The sequence below is a fragment of the Podarcis tiliguerta genome, assembly GCF_965153285.1.
Source record: "Podarcis tiliguerta genome assembly, chromosome: 11".
Taxonomy (NCBI): Eukaryota; Metazoa; Chordata; class Lepidosauria; order Squamata; family Lacertidae; genus Podarcis; species Podarcis tiliguerta.
This window is the reverse complement of record NC_139544.1, coordinates 3,803,963-3,821,471: the sequence shown is the minus strand read 5'-3', so window position 1 is coordinate 3,821,471 and position 17,509 is coordinate 3,803,963. Positions and strand designations below refer to the sequence as shown.

The following is a 17,509-nucleotide window of genomic DNA, read 5'->3' as shown; positions in this document are numbered from 1 at the left end:
TTCAGAAATCAAAGTAAGGGCTCCCAGGGAACCGTGATGAATTCAAAACGCCCCTTGTGAAGACACAATTCTCCCTCAGACAACAAGGGGGAAAACCCGGGGGGGGGGGCGGAATAAAAAAGAAATGAAGCATACACACAAACACACACACAGGGCAAAGGAGTAATATACTGAAATAAAATATAAGCAAAACAGTAGTAACAGTTAAAAACACAACTCACAAAATATGCAATAAGAAATGTGCAGGACCAAGAAAAGCCAAATATTCAAGAGAGAACAAAAGGCTCCAACCATCACCATCTGCAGGCAGGGCCAGTCTGGTGAGAGGGATGATTCCCCCCCTTGGGAGAGGAGGCAAAAGACTTCAGTGGACCCTGCCTATTCTTTCCATCAGGAGGCATCCCTATGAGGAATGTCATCCATCATTCTCAGGTAAAAACCCTGAAAGCTACTTTATTATCTTTCTTGTCTCAATTATGATGTTACATTAAAGGGTTTTGAATATTCTTTATTGGTAACCTTGAAACATACTTGTATTCTATAAATCTGGACTCTGAAAGATGACTGATGTTCAGATGTACTATATTGTACTTTTAAAGCTGGCAAGAAGCTTCTTCTTACAGGGATTTCATTTGGTTGAAGCATTTTCATGTTATTACCAGTAGGTGTCAAGCAGACCTGTCATATTGAAAGGAAAAAGATGTCCAGATCTTAATGCCATTTCTTATAAATCTTTCAAATACAACATGAGTCAAAATCTAGCCAAATATAACCACTTAAGTGTCAATGTTATTTAAGAGACACATTTAAGCAAGTACTTAAGCAGCAGTAGAGAATCATTTTTCTTTCAAGGGCTTCTGACACATAAGAGAAGACAACTGGGGTGCTTAGCAGATGTTAGATGTGGTCAAAACAAAAAATATGTGCAGTCTGTAACCTGAGAGAAGTGTACAACTCTTTCTATCTCTCTGTCACCCCATCATTTTAGTACATCTCATGCACATACATGAAAAACAGAAGAGGAAGAAGTACTCAGAGGAGCTGTCTGGAGAGAATGGACGGTGACAGAAGAATGCTTTGAATAGAAGCCCTTGTAGAATCAGCAACAGTTCCACTATCTCCTTTGGGAGAATAGATTCAATCTCTTCCATTAAAGAAAGAGTAGAGCTGGAGGTATTTAACAGAAGCAAGAATAATTTGATCACATACATGGCCTTTGGCTGCTCATCCCCTTTTGCATGGTGTATGCAATCAAATTATTATTGCTTCCTTAGACATATTTTTTTGTTTGTTAGGCACCTCCAACTCTTTCTTTAAAGGAAGATGGAAGCTAGGGAGGGGTGTGTGAATAAACTAGCCTACTATATAAAAGTACAATTTACATTAGTTGCTGGGCCCACATTTGCCTCTGGCACCACCCACCACTAACATGCAGCCCTCAAGAGAATGAAGGTCATGGACTAAAAAAGCTTCCCCATCCCAGTCTATGATGGTGGCATGTCACATTGAACTGAAGTTCCAGGCAAACACAAGTGGTTATGGCACATATGCTTGATAAAATGCTGGAAATGGGGGCACATATTCATTATACCTCCATCACCAAGGCAGTGGGGTGGTGGGGCAGTAGGTTACTATAAGCAGAATCTTTCTAAAAATGTGCCTGTTGCAACACATGTGCCCACTTAAGTGCAGCAAAGGCACCGACAGTGCAAATGGACCAAAACACAAATAGAAGAAACAAATAGAAGAAACAAATTAAAAAGAAAAGAAACAGGAACAAAGGACCTACCTCATACTTTCTCAGAGGAAAGTGGCATTTACTCTTGTGGTGGTCAAGAATATACTTTTACCTATTACTAAAAAGTTCTTTTGCTCTGCCCAGGTGCAGAATCCATGGGTGGAACCCAGCATAGAGCTAAGGCAAACGTTTTATCAGCCGAAGGATTTCTCTTTGTACAACAGGATGTTCTCCCCCCTATCCCTCGCCATGTGCCCCCCCCCCTAAATCTGGAGATTTGGGGAATGGGGGGAGGAAAGGGGGGAAAGTCCCATTGTACAAGCAGAAATCCTTATGCTGACAAGATGCATTGGTAGAATACTGTGGGACAATATAGAGATCATGAAGGAGAACCAAAACTGCTGAGAACCAGGGGTCAGGGTGCTCATGCCTTTCCCCCATCCAGACAGCAGGAGGCAGATGAAAGTCATAACTCTATGCAGTTACTCTTGGTGGAATTTATCCCGGAGTGAATATAAGTAAGACCAGGCTGTAAGCCTCTGTTGTGGAACAAATTACAGCAGGACACAAAGTCAAGGCAAGGAGCAGAAGATTCAACTAATTTTACTCCGAGTAGACACATGGAAATTAATGGAACTTTCTTAGGCATGCTCATTAATTTCAACGTGTCTGAGTAAAACATAGTTGAATATGACCCCGTACTGACAAGTTTCTAGTAAAAGAGCAATATCCAGTTATGCTAAGCTTTATGTTACGAATGTATTTTAAATGGACAACAAACAAAATTCCCCTTAACATTACCGGAGTATTATCATCCAGCTCCACTATTTTATTTTCTGTTGGTGAGTGATCGCAGTAGTCATTAAATTCTTTCTCCAGCATTTCAGTTTGTTTCAAACTCAGTGGCCTCCATCTTGACTTTTTCTTAGGTTTTGTTTCCCAAATTATATCAGAACTTGCAAACAAAATAAAGAATAGAACAGTAAACCTCACCCTGCCTGATAGTTATCAAACACAATATATTTTGCAGAAAAAATATATGAACAAAACTATCACCTGATAACCCAATAAATAATGATGTTTCATGATCCCTCTGAAATTTATTTAACCTTGAAAATTGAGCTCTTTGTTAGAAGCAAAAAGAACTCCAGTTCCAAAAGTATCGGTATCTCTTTAATCACTAATAAAACTTTTTGGAAGCTCCAAAAATTATTCTGCATTTTTAGAGTACTGAAACTAATACAATTCTAACTTGCCCCAATTGAGGCTTTACTGTATTTATACTGAGCACAATCCAGCCATACTTAAGCATTTTCAAATCCTAATCATTTTGACAGAAGACTTAAGCATGTGTCTAATACTGTTCCACTGAAATGAGTACAATACTGTACTATATGCCCCTGCCTGGATGTAAGGTTATATTGAGATCAGAATAGAAAGTAATAGAAATGCACTGTTAAAAATGTTTAACTGGCTGAATCATGCCCATATTCTTATGTTATATCATCCAGAAGCAGGTTCACTTGAATCCAAGCATTTTAAACATATGTAGTTAAAATGAAAACATTGTGTTTTTAAAATTAAAGCAACATTACCTTGTGATGCCAATGTAGCCTACTTCCTGTTTTGAATAGTTATTTACTAAAGAAATCCCAACATCTTGTAATGATATAATGATTTCTTGTTCTGCCAGTTCAGCTTTTTCACTTTCATACGTTAGTTTGAAAACCTTTTCATCTTGAGTGAACAGAATAATTCGCTGCAAGCCTTCAAAAAATGAAACTAAATAAATCGTTTTGTTTCCCACTTGGATAGGTGTCATCAAGTCCTAAAATGGAAGACAAGCAAATGTTCATTTTCAAGACAACAGTCTCCAGAAAATGCTTTTATTCACCAAGGATTCTGTAGTTTACTGATACCATACACTGAGAGACTGCTTGGTTACTGTGATTGTTTTTCTTTGTATTTTACTCTGTTAATTCATTGTGAGGTGCTTTTATTTTCCTTTAATATCTTATTTTCTGAAGTTGGATTTTACTCTTGTAAACTAGGTTTAGATTTGTATGAAGGCTGGGTATAAAAATATTTGAAATAAATATATTTGCAAGTTTGGATACACTTACAATCTTTTCAAAAATGGTTCTGGCTTATCTCCATCTACTGTTAGGTATCAGCTGCTGCAATCCACATCTGGCACAGCTACTGGTTCAGTGGCCAACATGGCCCCAAATCAATCTGTACAAACCAGAATTATGTCACTTGATCCAGATGAGGCCTTAACTATGCATCCCATAAAGAAAGTGTGGTTTCAACCAGCTACAAACAAAGCTCCCAATTAGCTGGGAATCTTCTATAACCGTGTAGGTCAGGTTAGAGCTAATCCTGTATAACTCACTGCAAACCATCTTACAACGAAAGGTATAGCCCAGATCCAATTGACTCATGGATTTTGTCTGTAGTTGCTGGATCTTTGCTCCTGACTACGCCAAAACATTTTAAGTATTAGATTCTTTGACTGTTAATAAACAACACTGATTTGAGCGTTATTAATAGTAGCATACATACATCTTTTTGAGTTACTTCCCCACTGCTCTTTCCACATTTCCATTTCAATGTTCTAGACCCTACAGGATCAGCCCATGTGTACAGAACTGCTTTATTAGGGGACAGAACATCTTCCATTGCATAGTAAGAACTGCAACAAAAAACAAGAAAAACATAGTAAATCACAATACTAGAAATAAAAAGGATACAGGAGAGAACAGTAAAGAAGTAGAAATAAAGTTCTGTTGAAGTTAAAAACACTCAGCTGACAGAGAAGGTCAGAGAGAGCTGGGAGAAAATGACCTGATCCATCAGGAAGGAGAGAAAAAAACTGAAGGGGACTGTGCCTGCCTCCCAGAGTTCTTTGCTCTCCTGCCTCTGTCACATGATGAGGGTCATAACCCAACCCATTCAGGTCCTCAGTAACCGTTGTCAAATTTCTAGACGGCTTGGGGACAGACTACTTGAAGGATGACTTTTTCCTGCCAGTCCTTGAGATCTTCACTGAAGAAAGACACTACTTCCTCAGGCTACTCAGCCAAGTGATGTGAGTTGGGTAGCAACTATGGACCTTTAGGCACCAAATGAAAACTTCTTTGCTTTCCCAGGTATAATATTAATTATAATATCTATTTAAGTGGTTTTAGGTTCTTACACCAAGTTATTTCCTATGCTTGCTAGATGTTGGCCTAAACTGCTCTGTTCACAGAGATTTTAGTTGTTTTAATTTATTTAACATTGGTTTTAGTGTTTGTTTGTTTGTTTTTATCATTTAAAACACTGTGTTATACTTTGTAACAGTAATGGTCTGTAAACTGCCTATCTAATTGTTTTCTCGGTTATATGGGCAGTATAGAAATGTAACAAATGTAGAATAGGTTCTCCCTAGAAGTTTAACCTTCCCTTTTTGAATGGAATTCAAAAACCAGCATGCGTAAAGTGTCTGGGGCTGGGAAAGATTGCTGAATTAGGGTCAGATGTTAAAAGCCATCAGAGACAGAACCGACTTCTTAAGTATCCTATGGTCTTCTCTTGCTTTGCTAAATTGAACAAATAACTACTTTAAGATACCCAATACCTGTTTGTCAGTGAAGCACTAGTAAGATAATACAGGAAAGAATTTGTATTATTGATTACCAGTATTTACTCAGATAGAATCATAGAACTGTATAGCTGGAAGGGACCATTAGGGTCATTAGTTCAGTCCCCTGCAATGCAGGATTTTTTTACCCAACGCGAGGCTCGAACCAACAACCGTAGGATTAAGAGTTTCATGCTCTACCAAGACTGAGTTATCCAGCTGCAACTATGTAACAAAATCCTACAGTGTTCTGTGTTCTATAGAATTAGAAGGAAATCTTGTATATCATGTGAATAAATTCTCTTTATTTGAATTAAGTTTTAATGGGCATTGTGTAATAAATATATTTCCATACCTCTGACATATGTAGTACCTGTATCTGACCCTACCAGGTTCTTGGTAAGTTAAAGATTCAGAGGAAATAAGTGAGACTGGTGGCAGTGGTGTGAGTTTAGGGGGACCACTGGAGAAGGAGCTGTGTTTTGTTATTGTAGAATAAATAAACCACCACCCCCTACCTTCACCACACGTACCTTTGCCCGTATTCAATAATTTCTTCTTTGGTATGGTTAATTATCAGGAAGGGAGCTGCACCATCATGATAATTAGAGAATGTAATTGCTGTTGAATGTTCAGCTGGTGTAACATCCACAATAATGCCTCCAAGCTATCAGATATGAAAACAGTGCATTAAAATTGATTTTATTCATTAGTCTCATTTATTATCACAACAATTATTTTAGTTCTAAAAGCTGAATTAGTTTGGCATATTTCGCTCATTTAAAAGTATTCATTTGATTTCTTTATATGGAGCTGGTTGTTAGCCAAGGGAAGGACTTCTGGCAGTGCCAACGGAACATCCCCTTTCTCTCTTCTTCCTGTTCACCACTGCACCTTCCTTAAAACTGTTCTGGAAGTTCCCCCAACTCTCTGGTGCAAATTTGGAGCAGGTGCACAGGAAGAGGAGAAAGGAGAAGTTCCTTTGCACAAATGAAATGTAACTGAAATGTACTAATTGAATGACAGTCGTACCTTGGTTCTCAAACAGAATGCGTTCTGGGAGTCTCTTCGACTCCTGAAACCGTTCAAAAACCAAAGCACAGCTTCCAATTGGCTACAGGAGCATCCTGCAGCCAATCAGAAGCTGTGCTGGATGTTTGGCTTCCGAAAATCGGAACACTCACTTCCAGGTTTTAATCATTCGGGAGCTGATTTGTTCAGGAGCCAAGGCATTTGAGATTCAAGGTACGACTGTACTTTGTTGGCTTCCACTCCAAGTTAGTTAGTTGTTGGGTTAAACTCCAAGATAGTTGCACTTAGTTTCCAGTGAAATCAATATGAAAAGATAGGTTATCATGACTTACTTATGTCTCAGTTGTTTCAATGGGAGCTAAGTGCAACTAACTTGGGGTGGAATTGGGATCAGACTCATGGCAATCCCCTTCAATTCTATGCATTTTGGATAGAGGAAAAAGGTAGAACATGCATTTAAAAGTTATGTAGCTAGTAAATTATGCTACTCACCCTGTTGTCTAAATGTAGCAGCAAACAATTTTCTTGCTTATCAAACCGTATAATTTTTGGTGGAATGTCAGAATGTTCTACTCTAACACGTAACTTGCTTTCATTTTTTTCAGGCCAAAAAGGAGTGCACTGGGGAAGAAAAGGATAAATACATGATTTTGTAAGGATACACATAATGGAAAATAAAGAGCAGCCTCCAAAAATCAACCCTTTATCTTTTTTACCTTAATATTAAGTAATTTTAAGGATTGTGATTCTATTACTAAACATCATTTGGACATGGGAAATGAAACAATTATTTTAAATTTCAGCTTAGAAATCTGCATGGATCTGTTCTTTAGAAGATGAGTAAAATTAGTAAGAGTAAGGTAAAAACAAATGAGAAGGTAGATAGAGATAAATTCCATTCTCATGGAGCAGCTTATGCCTGGCATTTTGCTGCACAGGCTAGTACCATAAAACTAGAAGAAAACTACAAGAACACTAAAGTAAAAAATGTGGCATACTCACTCAAGCTTTCAGAAGCAAAGGGCATTGCCCTCAATCAAAGACTACATTTTATACTATTTGTATAAATATGTGGACTGTAACTATACTGAAATGGCCATTTTAAGAATTGTTTACTCTCCAATGCTAACTCACTTTGAATGTCTCCCACAAAACAGTCAAAATTTGCACTACTGCAATCACATCACCTCTGTTCTTCCACTGTATCACCTTGCTACCCTGAAATCGATCCAACTTTACTGACAAAATTATTCATCGCTCTTGTAATTCCAACTGCACAAATCCTCTCCTTAAATCTCTAATCCTGTCTACTTCAGGACCCTACAAAACAATCTTGTCTCACTTTCAAAACCCCAGCTGGCCTCACCCCAGCTCTCCACTCTCTTATCCCATCACAAACCTTTGCTCATCCAGCTTAATCACCCTCAGCTCCCTCTACCCCATCCCTTGTTCTGTGCAGTCCACTGTGGCTGGAAGAACCCCCTAGAATGCCTTTGTGAGGCTACCTCTTAAACATTCAAATCTCTCCTCAAACCCCACCTTTCCTTCAAAGCCTTTGGTAAATAGCCGAATAACATGAGGTAGTCAATATGATGCCCTTCAAATGCTGTTGGACTTCAGTTCTCGTCATTCATGACCATTGGTCATGATTGCTGGGGCTGAAGGGAGGCGTAGCTCAACATTATCTGAAGCCATGTTGGCTACCTCTGCCCTATGGTAACTGGTGTAAGAACATGTAATAGAAATAATAAATTATTATTCTCTTGTTTACCCCTCCATCAATTTCCTTTCCCTTCCTTTGCTGCCTTCTTTGTGTACATTTTTAAATTGTATGTGCTACGGGCAACAGACCTATTCCATCCTTTTAGGAAATCATCATGTACACAAATGGTGTAATAACAACAAGAGCCTTGATAAGTATGTGCTTACTTGGAGAAATGTAGCAACTTGGCAAGCACAACTATTATTTAGCCGAGGTTAAGTACCATTAAATACCTCAATTTCACCCATTTAACTTAGTTCAGTGGAACATAGAAGTACTTAAGTTTGACCAGACTGTTTTCATGTTTAGTTGCAATTTTAATTAGCCAGATATTTCTTTTCTCCTCAAACACTGCATTCATAGGAATTGCTGCCAATTACAGTAGTCATCACTTCCCATTTCCACAGACTAATTTTGCTCAAGTGAGTACATTGTCAAGAAGGGTCAGGACGGCTTGCAGAGACAACCAGTGGATTGAGCCTATTAACCCTTAGTTAATTTCTGATGTGAGAGAATGAATACATTAATGTCATTCTTTAGAGATGAACAAAATGGTACCAACACTTTGTTACAAATTGGTGCTTTAAAAAAAAGGTGGGGAGGGAGAACAAATGAACTGAAAATTAACGAAGGCTACAGAATCCTATATTGATGTTGATGAAAACTTGTCGTTTAGTCGTGTCCGACTCTTTGTGACCCCATGGACCAGAGCATGCCAGGCACTCCTCTGTCTTCCACTGCCTCCCACAGTTTGGTCAAACTCATGTTAGTAGCTAATGAAGACTAAGACAGAATAAATGTTGCTGTTAACATAAGCTACTAACAGGGTGCTATATACAGTTTGTAGTGCAACTGTTTCCTTTGATGTGTATAGCAAAGGAAATAGATAGGCAAAGAAAAAAGGATTTTAAACCTTCTATTATTTTTAAGCTTGCATAGTATAGTTCAGAATCAGACAACTTTAGAATGAGCAGCACTTTATGTGGTGAACTGTGTGTGTGATGGGAAGAAGAAATGGTTTACAAGTGCCCCAGATACTAGAAGAAATTCAAAATAAAAAAGATCCCAAAAGACTTACCTGTTGGGAAATTATTGGTATCCACTTTTCACTGTCCTCTTCAGCTACTTCTAAAGTATGTATACTTCTGTTTGTGATCATAAAAAAAGGCGTGAAAGTCACTATTCTAGTGATGTTGAAACTGCTGTTATGTATAGTGACACCAACCTGGGAAAGACAAAAAATGTTTAGTGTACATCAGTCTCATTACTATTAAGGGTGCCCCCAAACTGTATGTGTGTAGTTATTGTTGTTTGCACAATCTGTGAACTTTTTTGCAAGAAGAGTTGGGGGATACAATTCACACAGCATTCTACAGATCAATGCAAATTCTGTCATAAACATCCATATGACGAACTCCCCAACACCGCTTGGAGCAAATGAACATATATTTAACCACATGAAACTGCCTTACACCAAAGCATAACACTGTTCCATCTAGCTCATTATTGTCAGTGCTGACTATACTGACTAGCAGAAACTTTCCAGGGCTTCAAGCATGATTCTGAGGGAGCACACAAAGCTAATCACACTAAGAGACAATTTCATCTGAAAATACAAAGACCAACAACTAGGGAGGAAGCAGTTGCACAAACAAGTAACTCAGAAAAACACTCCAAAAAGCAAGTGCCTGAGATAGAAGAAGCCAGAAAGGCAGCACAAGCTAGAAGAGAGACTGCTTTGGACAAAGACAAGAACAAACTGCCACTCCAGAGGTAAGAGACAGATCAGCTTCCATTGAGTGAGGTTTCCTGCCTTTGAACACTATGAGGAACAGAATTCTGATTTCTCATTCAATGGTGAGGGGAGAATTTACCTTTGGGCATGTTGTGATTTAGTATGTTTAACAATGCACTGTCTGTGTCCCTCTGCTGTTCATTTTTCTCTGAAGACTCCTGAATTTCATCCACATTTTGGGGGTGGGAGTAGTCAGTCACAAAACGGAGTCTTGTATATATTCAGCCTAAAGGTCTCCATTTGCCACTCCGTGGACCAGGAAAAAAGGCAGGCAGAAGCCTCACGCCAAACCACTCAACTTGGTTTGCCACACCATGGAGCAGGAGTGGGGGGGGGGGAACAGACTCTCTGCACACTCTCTCCTTGTCACAGCCGCCAGCCAGGAGGATGAGGACGAGGGGCAGGCACTCCATCGCTGCCAGGCTTCAAGATCAAAGGCCAAGAGAAGCAGGCAGGCAGGGACGTAACAGGGACGCTCACTCCGTTGCCGGTGTAAAAACAGCAAACCGGGAGGAGGTGGCCAAGTTGTTTTTAAATCAGGGCAGGAGAACGCAAACGCCACACCACCCGTCACACAAGTAGCGCGCACACCAAAACGAAAAGACAGAAATACAGTTGTGACCCCAGAAAAATGGCAGTGGCCGCAGAGGCCGCTGAGGCAAAAAAAAGAGCGCGCTGGCAGTGGGCCGCTGCGCCTGTAGGCGGGAACGGCAGTTGGTGCTGCGGCAAGGGCACCGGTTCTGGAAAATTTATCAATGTAAGTAAACAACTAAGGAATAAAAGAAAGGGGGCATATAAGCGGAACAACCAAATGTAAAGAGGAACGGAAAGGGGTTGGGGGGACGGACCACAACGCACAAAGAACTGTAAAACTAAAACGATGATAAGGTAAATCTAAAGAAGAAAAGGGGGTTCAGAAACTAGTAAAAAACTTAGCTGAGTCAGGAGAGCCGTGAGGAACGTACTGTCTGCGTCTAGACAGGAGGAAAAACTTAGGGAGTCCAGCCTGCTTCCCACACGTCTTTGCTCCTGTCTAGTGTTTCACGACAGGATGAAACCCTTTCCACTGGATATGATGCCCCACAAACTAAAACATCTCGCCCAGTTCATGCAGGTGGCCAATGGTAAGAGAGCTGGTGATGTGCTTAGATGATGCCAATGCTACAATTCTCCAAAGACAGTCAGGATATTGGGCAGGCAGTAAAGAATGGATGGGAGAGGGACAAACCCAGCTTTTACAATGCCAGCCTTAGTTTGATCTTTGACGTAATAACTTATGGTTTGTTTGTAGACTGTTAAAGAAATCATATATCACACATCATAACTTAGCATGGCCTTTCTTTCAATTAAACATGCATAGAATTATGCCTACAATGTATTTAACAGTATTAGTTAAACCAACTCACTTGGTATTCGTTTTTGTTGCCCTTACATTTAACGAAACCATGACTGCCAACAGTATCCAGAGAAAAGTGATCAGAAAGTTCACTGTCTGTCACCATAAGCTGAACCTGTAAGGAGAACATTTGTTATGCTCATTTCATTACAAATGAAATTTAAAGCAAGGAAAAATACACTGGTTGTCATTTGAAAATGAATAATAGATGGCAGCAACTGGGACCTACATGCTCCTGACTAGTGTTCCAGCCAGCCATGTCCTCTCATTCAGGACATTCAATTTCATCCTGTTCTGCTGTCACCACAAAAGACACCAGCATTCTGTGAGCGCTGAGCATGGTCAAGTCCTCATTGGGTTCTTTGAGTACCCCACTTTGTGCCCTAAGGGTTTTATGTACTTCTGCAAAACTTGGAGTTCCTCTAAGCATTATGATATTTCTCTCTTGTTTCTTAGTGGCTGTCATAATGAGCATCAGAGTTCACGCTTAACACACTGTATACGTAGTAACTATTGTCTTCCAAATACAAGAACAGTTCAAGAGAATCTTTTCATCTCAAACCCTTCATTATGCCCAATAGATAGATTTTTCTTAACTGGGAATAACTATGCATTTATTAATGACATTATTATCTAGCATCTTCTCTATTAAAATCTTCTTGCAAAAATCCCCACTACCCAACTTATAAATATAAGAAAGTAATAATATCCCTTATTAGTAGGAATAGAGAGCACAATATATCGCTTGAAATATACTGATGTATTCTATCATTAGTTTGTATTGCATGATAATAATTTGAGATAATAAAAGGAAAAATTAAACTTTTCCTTTTCCTTGCACAGGAAAAATTGGGGGCCCCCCAGATGTTGTTTGGACCTCAAATGGCATCATTCCTGAGTACTGGTGAAGCTGACTGGGGCGATGGGACTTGAAGTCAAACATCTAGAAGGCATCATGTTGACCAGTCCTGGAATACTATTTTGAGAGCTTAATGCATTGTATAACTTATTTTGACTCTAGAGATATTAAATTTTCTGAGATTTAAAACAGTACCTTGTTGTTATGGTAAAAGTGTTTTGGTTGGAAAGAAAAAAGAAGTGGCATCTTGTAATCAGGTGGATGTTTGCGATGAATGCCATCAGCTTTGTACTGCAACATTCGACCAGTCTTATTTACCATCCAGTATGGACTGTGAATTGCTATAATCACTTGTCCCGTGGCATAGGTTATGTGCACAGCAATATCCAATTCTGTCCTGTCAACATCAGTGATGCATGAGAATGTGATGAAACTAATTTCTTGCTGATTCATTCGAGTGTAGTATTCAGCAGTCCAATTTTTACCAAGATAATTAAGTAAATGTAATTGCAGCTTGCTCTGATCTAATACTGCATTATGAATCTGAGTTGAACATCCATTTTCTAGAGTATGGCAGGTTGTACTGTGTCCCTTTGAAATAAAAGTTCAAATATATGGTCAATACAGTCCTTAATTCAATAACAATTTCTATTCAAATACAAAACACATGGGGGAATGATCAATTATTTATCATTAGCTTCAACTATGTTTGAAAAGCCACAATAAGATGACATTGGTAACCATGTCATGTGTTCAGGTTTTTCCTTTGGACACCATGCTGTATCTTTCATATCTTTCTTGTTGGTATCTATCCTCCCAATTATACAGTCGTACCTCGGCTCCTGAACGCCTCAGGAGTCGAACATTCCGGCTCCTAAATGATCAAAAATTGGAAGTGAGTATTCTGGTTTTTGAACGTTCTTTTGGAAGCCAAACGTCTGACGGGGCTTCTGCGGCTTCTAACTATCAAAACTGTTCTGTTCGACATCCGAGGTACAACTGTATTTGATGCTGTAGTCTTATGGACTTGTTACTGGAAATAAGCTGCTTTGGAAACATGCCTATGAAGGTTTTGAATAAAAGGTTGCATAAATATCTGGTTGGCCTTAGTATTGTTTCTAAGGGTAGCATTTTAAATAGATACCTTTCTGCTCCTGCAATTTTATTAAACATGTGGAACATATTACAAAAAGGTTACAACTGGGAAAGATTGCAAATTCTTATTCATAAATAATAAGCTAACAGCAAATATAACCAATAAAGGGAAGCAGAGAAGGAACTGGAGAGGATTCTAAAGAGCTGGCTGCCCTATTAAATTCAAATTCATATGCTCCTGCCTGTTGAAGGCTGTGGGTAGGGGGGGTTACCCCAGTCTTGGATGCCTCCTGCATGCAACCAGGTAAATCAAACTGTACACTAACGGTGGATATGAACCAGTTAGAAAGGAGGATTGTTACGAAAGATTAGGCACTCCAAAGTCAATTTTGTACCCTTGGAAGCTAGTAACTGAATCTGGTAACCAGTAACTGAACATTTTAGGATATCACCAGAATGCTTTATATTTATGGAACATGCACTGTGATGTTCCAGACAATAAAATAGTATTTTTATATACTTAGAAGAATTGGAAAACAAAAATTAGAGAAAACTACCTCTAAGGAATAAGCAATCTGATATGGAAGAAGATTGCGGAGAAGAACAGAAGGCCATAAATGAACAACATATGGTAAATCCCATTGATCATCTATACAAACTGAAGATATCAGAGTATCTTGCATTGGAACAATATTGATGATGAGTGGGTGGTTAGATGATTTTGTAGGCTGACATTTCTTCTGCAACACTTTGCCAAAATTCTTCACCATTTCATCAAAGCTAACTCCTTCACTTGATGCATACTCTCCGGAAGTTCCGCCTTCATCAGCTACTGGTCGAAAAAACAGTAGCGCTCTGTAAATAAGCAGACCAATTATTATCCTCATCTCACTTTCCAGTTGAAAACATTCAGTGTGACACAATGACTCATTTAGATAGCATGTTTACAGGTTCTGCTGAAGTTAGTTATTATGTCATTGAAACATTCAAGAAATAAATAAATAAATATTTACAAGAAATAAATAAAACAATCACAATCAATTTGAACCACATACCGGTAGTTGCTTGACAGAACTTTTAGCAGGTTGATTTGACAGGCATGTAGCACTTGTAGAAGCAGCCATAAAAACTTGTCAATTTAAAAGCAATGCTTTTACTGAATGCTAAAATGTATTCTCCAGACACCTAAAAATTCTTTCAACAAGCTTTTTAGGTTAAGATCTTTCCCAGTGTCCAGTACTTTCCAGAATCAGAATTGTTTTAAGATGTTTTTATTGTTTTACTTGTTTACCACCCTGTTCCTATTTGGAGGAAAGGTGTGATGCAACTGAAATCTGTGAAAATTTGACTAGTGATGTCCTATAGTGAACTCTGACCACTTTCATACAACTGTTATCAAGGCACAGGCAGTTGTTTTTCTTTCTGCAACCTTGGCTGCTCACACAGGAAAAAGAGGAACACATGCTTTCATAGGAAGGTCACTGTGAGATCATTTGCTTTACTATCTTCCTTCCTGAGCTGCTCCAGTAATTTCAATGATTTTGTGCATTAAAATAAGCTCAAGCATCAGGGAAGAGTAGTCACAGTGCCTGTTTAAAGCCCACAATACTGACTGACACCAGCTTGTCAGTAAGCAAGTAAATCCACAAACTCAGATTTGGATGCAATGCTAACCCAATTCATGTTTTATCCATGCATAAAATGGTAGGGCTGGGGGAGGATTTCAGTGGCTGTGATAGTTGCTCCAGGAACACGCACATTTGTTTGACAAGTTATTTCATCTTCTCCATAGGTATACATTGAAGAGATCATTTCAATAAATCCATAAGTGAGTGGGTAATATTAAAGTGGAATCAAACTAGTGAGAATGAGAAACTTCAACCATGTTCTGTTTGGAAAGAATAAATTATGAGGAAGGCAGCAAACCAACAAACAGTCAGTTTATCTATAGAATATTGCTGCAGCAATAGTATTAAACTATAACTATATACATTTTAAATTAGCTGGATGGTCAGCATTCATATAATATGTAATGAAGTGAGAAAAATAAAAAAGGAAATTAAAAATCACCTGTAAGAAGTCAATGGTATGTTAAATTCATCCTCTGGTAGAGCCATTCCTAAACATTTTCCATCTTCAAATATTTTCAAGGGAATTGAAAAATGATTCTTTATCTATACGGAAAAATAACAGTGCATATTATAAAATGCTAAAATTTCTTTTTTCACACTGATAAGCAAAGACCACCACCAACAGAGGGCCTATTCAACTGTGCAAGAAGACAAAGGGTACTGCTCTCTTAAAGGTGTGTGCTACTTTAGTATGTATGTGTTTGTTGGGTTGAAAGCACCTCTATATCAAAATGTATCTGCACATAGCAAATATATCCTTACTCAGCCAGGCAACAGGATGAAAATGAAACTCTTGCTAATCTAGGTGGGGGGAAAAACCTTTAATTTATGAACTCTGGTTCATCATGTTTAGTGAGCAAAGCTTACCTGAATAGGAGAATGCACTGTTATCATCTTGCTCCCCTCAGTGGTGTCAATTTGGCAAACTACAGATCTCACAACACCAGAGTCATTGTGTCTTACTCTGTAAAGACTTCGTCCCACTTTTGTCAGAGGAATCTTTTCTGTAGTGGAGTGGTTCTGAGGAGCTAGAAACAGAAGGCAATACACTGAATTGTATTGAAATGAAACTGCTGAAAACGAACTGGCAAGCAAGCAGAGGTATCTATTTCTCTGAATTTGACGCATTTTCAGCTTTCATAAGTTAGAGGGCAGCAAACTCCCACTTGATGCACTTTCATAAAGAGAAAAATATAGGTTGAAGTGAATGGACTGAGGTCTTTCAAAGTTTTTTTAAAAAAATCATTTTATTCTTAGCTCTATACTCACACCAGTGCTGACCCAGTGCTTTTAGTGAAATATTCTGTCCTTCTAATTGAAAGGAGGATAGCTATTCACCTGTGCTGTTGCTATTTAAAAAAATCAAACCCGTGGCCACCTGTACTAGAAAGGAGAGCACCCTGCCTTGAAAAATAAAATTTGAAAATATCAACATGTCCATTAAAGGTGGGGTATTGTTGTGGGGAAAGTAGATAACATTTCCTATGTTCACTAATTTGTGCTAGATGCTAACACTTAGTTCCTTTCCTGTTGTGTTAAAATTCCCAAAGCAAATTGCCCCTCAACTTGCTAACATACTCCTTTCACTTCAATCCAATTCTAGCTGTGCTTAGAAAAATACAAATCAGGAGATTCAATCACAGATCTCCAAAGTAAAATGTAATTTGTTCCTGGCATACATATGAATGTTCACTGAACTATCTGGGGGAGGATAGTCTGTTAGTGAACAATATGTTTGGCTGGATTAAAAAACATTATATCCAATGACGTAATATAGAGACAGGCCACATAAGTAGACATAATGTCCTTAAAAAGTTTATTTCAAAATTAAAATGTACTTTTTAAAGTAAGCTGTTAGTTATTACTTCATCACTATACCTAATGCAGAGCCATGCAGCTTGAACAAGCTGTGGGTGTAAAGGAAGCATTGGGAACATGCTCCAAGTGTACTCTTGATTTTTCCTTTCTGGTGTAATTTAGCACTTTTTGAATTTGGTGCCTTTTCCTCTCACCACAGAATTCAAAAGACACCAAATTCTACCAGTGGCTGGAAGGGAAGAATCAGGAGTGAACTTAGAGTGTGTTCCCAATTCTACTTTTAAATTTGGCCCTGGTTATAGGCATGAATAGACAGGCCCGGCAGGCTTAATAAGGTTTGTGGACTGGAATTTCCACTGCTGACCTAACACTAAGCAAAGTTTATTTACTTATAGAGACCAAATAATACATACTATGCCTACTTACTGAGCCAGATGTAGAATACTCTGCTGCTTAGGGTAGTCATTGCTGTAAACTGGTCTTGATCGCTTTTAGTTCTGACATACTCCATACTTAGACTTTGCCCATCTTCAAGATGAAATGAATTCCCCTTTGAGTCAACATTAAGAACATTGAAGGAGTCACTAGGCAAGACAGTGGTGGGGACTCCTAAGGAATTCATTAATACAAAGGGGGCCTGGTCTTTTTTGGAGATTTCTGAAGTTTGTGAAGCTGCTTCTGCAAATGCCTAGCCAAAAAAAGAGATGTGAAATAATGAATTAACTAACAAACAAACAAAAAAACCGACCTGAAGAGCA

General features: G+C 38.6%; 1 protein-coding gene across 3 annotated transcripts in view; it reads right to left on the bottom strand.

The window, feature by feature from the left end:
- VPS13A (vacuolar protein sorting 13 homolog A) overlaps window positions 1-17,509 on the bottom strand; it is a 146,903-nt gene that overhangs the window by 31,319 nt on the left and 98,075 nt on the right. For all 3 annotated transcript variants that reach the window (XM_083403280.1, XM_083403281.1, XM_083403282.1), the window contains exons 44-56: window positions 17,178-17,439; window positions 15,801-15,961; window positions 15,373-15,476; window positions 13,860-14,157; window positions 12,403-12,798; window positions 11,359-11,463; window positions 9,236-9,382; window positions 6,888-7,016; window positions 5,897-6,030; window positions 4,304-4,433; window positions 3,334-3,566; window positions 2,540-2,693; window positions 532-678 (exon numbers count right to left, since the gene is read on the bottom strand). In XM_083403280.1, the coding sequence (XP_083259406.1) occupies window positions 532-678; window positions 2,540-2,693; window positions 3,334-3,566; window positions 4,304-4,433; window positions 5,897-6,030; window positions 6,888-7,016; window positions 9,236-9,382; window positions 11,359-11,463; window positions 12,403-12,798; window positions 13,860-14,157; window positions 15,373-15,476; window positions 15,801-15,961; window positions 17,178-17,439 (2,400 nt within the window). The remainder of the gene's footprint in view (window positions 1-531; window positions 679-2,539; window positions 2,694-3,333; window positions 3,567-4,303; window positions 4,434-5,896; window positions 6,031-6,887; window positions 7,017-9,235; window positions 9,383-11,358; window positions 11,464-12,402; window positions 12,799-13,859; window positions 14,158-15,372; window positions 15,477-15,800; window positions 15,962-17,177; window positions 17,440-17,509) is intronic.